General features: G+C 38.0%; 1 protein-coding gene across 1 annotated transcript in view; it reads left to right on the top strand.

The window, feature by feature from the left end:
• Positions 1-6,634, top strand: part of LOC110453537 (visual pigment-like receptor peropsin) — a 27,310-nt gene extending 20,676 nt beyond the window's left edge. Inside the window, exons 2-3 of the mRNA XM_021502514.1 lie at positions 5,214-5,319; positions 6,168-6,634. Coding sequence (XP_021358189.1) covers positions 5,214-5,319; positions 6,168-6,634 — 573 coding nt within the window. The remainder of the gene's footprint in view (positions 1-5,213; positions 5,320-6,167) is intronic.

Genomic DNA, 6,634 nt, shown 5'->3' on the forward strand with positions numbered 1-6,634 from the left:
CACACACACACACACACACACACTCACACTAACACACTCACACACACACACACACACTCCCACACACACACACACACACACACACACACACACACACACACACACACACACACACACACACACACACACTGCGGACTACCTATACTTTCGAAAATAACATCAGTGCCCTGTGATAAACGATAGTGTTGTTCTTCTGTCATTGACTAAAAGCTCTTAAAATTATAATCAATACGCATTGTCATTTCGCTACATTGTACAGAAGAAGAAAAAGGGCTGCTGGCATGCTCCATTCAGGAGAGCCACAGAGTCAACATGCACGACAAATTGGTCTGAAATACAAGCCGGTCAACGTTGAGTAACTACTACCCGGAAAGACCGCTAAATATGGCTGCTGCACATGCGTAATCGCATTATTCCTGTACGTGGGACCGCCGTCATATTGCTTGGTCGTCCTGTATCTGACAAAAGTACCCACCCAGCTCGAACGTAGCCTTTACACCGGCTTCAACTTGAAAAACGTCACAGCAACAACCGCTTTACTAAGCCCGTACACACCGCCGCTAGGTGTTACGCCAATGGTTTTACGGATGAATCCAGACTCTGCTAGGCACATTGTGCGATTTGTGGTGGGATTCCTGAAGACGTCGGTTTGGACGCTTTCCAGACTGCTGCGTCGGTAAGCGGAACTGTTAAATATGGCGGTGATGAGATGGTATTTTTGGTGTTTACCTTACCTGACTGTTGTAGGGCCTGGGACTTAAAAAGGGGTGTGTAATTTGGATGAAATTTTGAACATATGGTACTCCCTCTTGCAAACGTCATGGAACCGGCGATTATTTTCAACAAGATCACGCATCAGCATACCAGTCACGTCAGCAGAATGTTCAGCAACAAGGCAATGTTCAGGTCTTGGGAGCTTGGCGATTAATCTGTTCTTTGATATATAAATCAATAAGTTAAATTATTAAAGTAACGTTGACTATTTATAACGGAGTTATTCCCTTTGTATTATATTCATAACTCTTTTTTGGTCAGCCAACGCAAGATAATAGTAACAAACATAACCTTCTTACTTTTGCGAACCTTATATCACATGGCCGAGTTTGAAAGAGAAACAAGTATCGCGTGTCTTCTAAATTAAAAGTGAATTTGTCGCATCAGAGCAGAACATTTATGACGGCGTTAAAGGTCATGCTAAGTCCCACAAACAATTTACCCATGGCTAGTTTCGTTGATTATAATTCCTAATGATCCTCGAGCGAAAATAACAGCTAATTCAATGGGTGTTTAACATGATTTACGACTGTGATAATGTGTTATCTGTCAGGGCCTATTTAGTAAGTGAGCTGCATACTATCACGCACATGACATTAGGCAGCATGAACTATTGACACAGGCTCTGCAGGAAACGCGTACCTTCGAAGACACATTGGTAACTTTTTGTAAGGATTTTACTTCATCAGGACCCGTATTCATAGAAACCGTTCTTAAGATAGTCACAAGAAATAGGAGGTAGGGAGTGTAATTATTGTTAGATTATTGTATAATTATCGACTGTTTTGTTATGGGATAGTGCTTATTTTACTGTATAATTATCGACTGTTTTGTTATGGGATAGTGCCTATTTTACTGTATAATTATCGACTGTTTTGTTATGGGATAGTGCCTATTTCACTATTGCATTTCCCGGAGCCTCGCTCTGATACTGTAATGGACTGGCGGAATAAACAACAGAAACGACACGCACACAGATTTGGATGTCGTTTGATCACGACAGGGTGAACCTGTTAGATTATCAGGTTATTTAATGTAAATAACCAAACGAAATAAATGATGTATGCCGTGGATTTGTAATTTACGTTGTAACTTTAAAACCTGATGTTTTTGCTCACGAATGTGTATGTCTTAATCCTAATTTGTGTTTGAATATTTTTTTCATGTCGAATGCTTATTATTTCATCCCGCCGGTAAATCTCCGGGGGTTACAGATATGTTCAGCACTTAACTTCAGCTTTAAGCATGACAAGAGTTTAATAAAAATTGGAGCAAACCTGCAGCTGTCTTTTGTTATTGGCTGTGAGTTGTAATTGTGTGTTGTTTATTGTTGAGATCTGCGAGGTTCTGATGACTGTTTTCTTGGCGATATTCACCTCTTTAGCGGAAATGCAATATATTGATTAATCGGTTATAGATTGCATATATACCACGGCCAATGAATTAAAGCGAAATGGATTCAAAAATCGTTCGCGTGTCAACACAGTTTTTGTTCATCTTATATAAATACGGTCGCTATAGCGGGCTATGATAGGGAGATATGTTCCTCCCTTTGGCCGCGCCCAAATAACATAGCATGCGATTGAACTATCATATAACACAAATCAGCTATACGAAACTGGAACAGGCAAACGAATGTTCATAAAATAAATTCTTACTAATCCCGGCTGGTTACCTTGTGACCTTGTGTATTTACATAAGCGATTAGCATGGTACGTCTGACACTTATCCACACCCACTGTAATCTGTCAGCTCCATGGGTGGGATCTATCCAGGACTTTCACACAATACTGTATTGTTTATCATCATTCGGTCCAATGGCTCATGTATCTGCCATGTACACGTTACACGGAAATGTGTTTACAACGAGTCGGACAACCTGAAATAAGCCAATACATGGCGTTGTTAACAATTTGAACAGGCTGTATCAAAGTATGCAGTATAAAATATTAACCAATATAACAAATTTCTCTTGTGTGCTGCATAAACATTGATTGTTATCTCCAGAGATATTTTCCTGACAATGTGCGAAAAAGTTAATAGAGATGGATGTAAGTATTTCTTATGAACATTTTGTACAAATTAACCCTTTTTCGTTCTATTCTGCATACAACACGTTTGAGAAATATATGAACTTTTACAACCAAATATTCTAAATGCAATGTGGGTTTTTTTTCGCTAGGGAACTTTAAGCTCTCATTCCATGATTCACACGTGTATTCTTGATTGAGCAGATTCGAATTAATCTTTGATTGTATTTCTTTCTTTTCAAGCTTCATTTTGAAAGCCGACTTATGTTTGTTTGCATTGTTATGATTTCATAAAGCATTACACCTGAAAACAAAGCCTAAGTGTGTTTCTCCCCTACAGGAAAGAACAGGCCTGCTATATCCCTCTCCATGTCGTAAAAGCCTAATAATGTGGTGACCCTTGCTGAAAAGGAGGTTTACTTCTCTGTCTTCTGCTAAGGGGGCATTGAAGAAAACACAACCCCCCACATTGCAAACTTTGACTCCTTATATTTCTCTTTTTTTGTTCTTGTGTTTCTAGTGCCTTGCTTGGTAGTACCTCACTTTTGGCCTTAGTGCCGAGCTTTCGGCAAAGTTGGGTAGGAAATGGTTTCTGCCCTTAAGTCGGGACATAACAACTCCCTAAAAATGGTAGTTATTATTCCTTGTTTAACGTTCAGCATTAAGGATTACCGCAACAGCTGGTTTACCCGTTGTCAGTATAATGTGACCGGGTGGAATATTTTGCTTGGTGCCTTCGGCAAGGTATTTCAGTGAGGTAGCACTCTAAAACGGCGTCTGATACGCGCTATCGTATGGAGGCAATCGCATTAATATACCCTGCCGCCAGCACACATGGACACAAGCACGTATACATCACAAAACAGTGAGACACGACTTTAAATGACATTAAGTGTTAATAGGACGTTAAAGTTTAACAAATAATACCAAAAATTAACCAAAACTTAGTGTAATATCTGAAAATTACAAAAGTAAGCTATCAATTCTGATGTCAATTACATAATCAGCGTTCGTGTTAGAGAGGGGTAACACTTTTCTTAGTTTTGTTAAATGTCAAGCAATCTTTTAAAGTCTTTATTCCTATATTCGATACCGCTATTTTACTCGTCTGAAAGTCATTCACAATTAGATTATTGGTACCTGCCCTAGAATAGATTTGTGTAGTACTCAATGCTCATTGGTACAAATGAGTTGCCAATACTAAATGTTCTACAACCTGTGACCATCGTTTATTAAGTCTGTCAACTTCTTTTGCTTCAAAAAGTGAAGAAACTAGATTGTCACCAAAACTATAATTAAAATCGATGAAAGACTTTTCTAAGTTCAATACAAGCAAAGTAAAAATTTACATGGAAATCCTTGATAATTCAGAAGGGGTAGTGTTTTCTATCTGCATCATCGAACGCCATGCAAACGTAGATCAAAGTCAAGTATTATCTTACCCCATCTAATATAACAGCATGCCTGATTTGATTATATTGATCACACGACAAAGAAAAAAATACAACATTTTCCAAATATAGCTGGCACGTATAACATTTTACCATTTTACCATCAAAGGCTTATGTATTGTTGAATGGTCGTTACATGTGTCATAAGGAAAACCGGCTGCGGATTTGATTGGCTATTTTAATGATCGATGTACTATCATTACAGTTGGGGCACTGGATATGTTAAGATGTCTACGACTAAGGATGACCATGATTTGACATCTTCAGCTCTAGCGCCAGCGCGCTTTACAAAGACGAAGCGCTACCAAAATATTTTTTTACTGAGTTTGTTAATAAACCGATATTAGATTTAAAGTGTCTTTCAAGTTTGCATGTTGTCCCATGATGATGTAGAACATGATGACATTCAGAGTTTAGTTCCAAGGAACATTCACCCATTGCACGAAGTCTGTCAGGAACAGGCTCTGTGTGTACCATCAAACAGGAAGTTCCGATCGCGCATATACAGGAAGTGATATAATCAAGATGGCGTCTCTATATTTTTAATATCAGAGTTGCAGTTTGTTACAGAAAACTAAACCTAAAACATGGTTTGGTAGCGCTACTGCTGTAATAAAAACTTAGTAGATACATTTTAAATAAATTATATTATTAAATATTTTTCATATATTTCTAAATGTAATCAATTGTTTTGTTATTTATAAAATATCAAATACCTTACACAAACAAAGTAACATGCATTTTGTTATTGATTGAAATTATTAAAGGCATTGTGACGGCATCGTGTCAGGTTATATCACCTACATGGCAGTAAAATAATTCGGCGCATTCGATACCAGTATGGTGTGGACATGTTAAAAGTGACTTTCATAACATCTTAAAAGTTGATAATCCTAGAATATCTTCCTTTGACTTGATACACAACAACGGCTATTTTTTTATTCGAATATTTTTGTAGGTTCGAACCGTTACCCGGAACAACCAGTGGGACACCAGCAGTCGTATAGCCAAAAGGAATCTAGAAGTGGAGCGCAAGATTTCCAGGACAATCTTAGTCATGATTGGTGAGTGGAAATTAAACGTAATGATATAAATATGTAAAACTATAAAGAGTTTATTAGGTACTTTTTCCAAATCACTGTTTTTCAACTTATGTTTCAAAAAACATTGACAAGTATTTTTATTCTTTTGGCTGAAAGTACCACTAGCGATTCTTAAATGTACGAAATTATCATATGAGATAACTGTACCGAATATTGTAAATTCACATGTTCAAAGCTTATTGCGTATTGCAGTCTTAATCTCAGTAACGTTTTCGTTTGTTGTCGTTTGGATGTTAATTTGTTGACAAAAGCCCTCGGTTACTAGATCATACGGCAGCTTCAGGTTGGTTACTGGCATAGCGTTCTTACATATTAATCTCATTTTTGACATTATATTTCATAGTTATTATATTCTATGTAGTCAGTTTTGTAGAAGCAAAATTGACGAACAAATTCCATAAGCCGTTATGTAATAAGAAAAGAAAAACTCCTTGTTAAGGTCATAGGAGTGTATTGCTAAACGGAAATAGGAAGTACATGCCTAGTTGAAAATCCAACGTAGGGAGACAGTATCACAATTTCCGCATATTCTAATGTTTAATACTNATACGTCGTTTTCTCAAAAAATGATGACATTACTCTCACAAACCAATGACGTAACAATCAATACCCGCTCACAAGNGATTTGTTTTCTTTCTGCGATTCGGTTTTATACAGTTATTAGTCATTTCTTAGTCATTTCTGCAATACGCAAAGACGGAATATATATTTCCTGCGTATAACGAGCACTGATGACATGACCTGTTTATAGATTTTTTTAGTGACCATCTTTTGAACTACTTTCGTATAGCAACCATTTGTAATTGTAGGAGTGTTCATTGGGTCGTGGACGCCATACAGCATAGTATCGTTCTGGGCCGCCTTTGGAGTCGCTAGTGATATTCCTGTCGCTGTGGCTGGTGTCCCGCCTTACATAGCTAAGACGGCTTCCGTTTGGAACCCAATCATCTACATATGTACAAACAAACAGTTCCGAAGGTCATTCTTTAATATACTGCCTTTTGCCAACCTGCAGAGAGAATCCGAAGAAGAACAAGTAGAGTCGTGCGAAATGATGGCCGCCGGTTCAAACGAAGCCAGTGTCAGCAAAATTCAAATTCGGCCGTTGCAGCCGACAGACTGTCATATGACTCCCCAGCATGATAACCCGGATGTATCTGTAGCTCACCAGGCGAGACAATCTGTTGATAACTGCAACATAGTCCATGATGACGTCATGCAAGAAAATTGTGTAGAACAGATACATATCCCGCGACAAGTTGTAAACGAGTGTTAG

This window comes from Mizuhopecten yessoensis, unplaced genomic scaffold, assembly GCF_002113885.1.
Source record: "Mizuhopecten yessoensis strain PY_sf001 unplaced genomic scaffold, ASM211388v2 scaffold7443, whole genome shotgun sequence".
Lineage (NCBI taxonomy): Eukaryota > Metazoa > Mollusca > Bivalvia > Pectinida > Pectinidae > Mizuhopecten > Mizuhopecten yessoensis.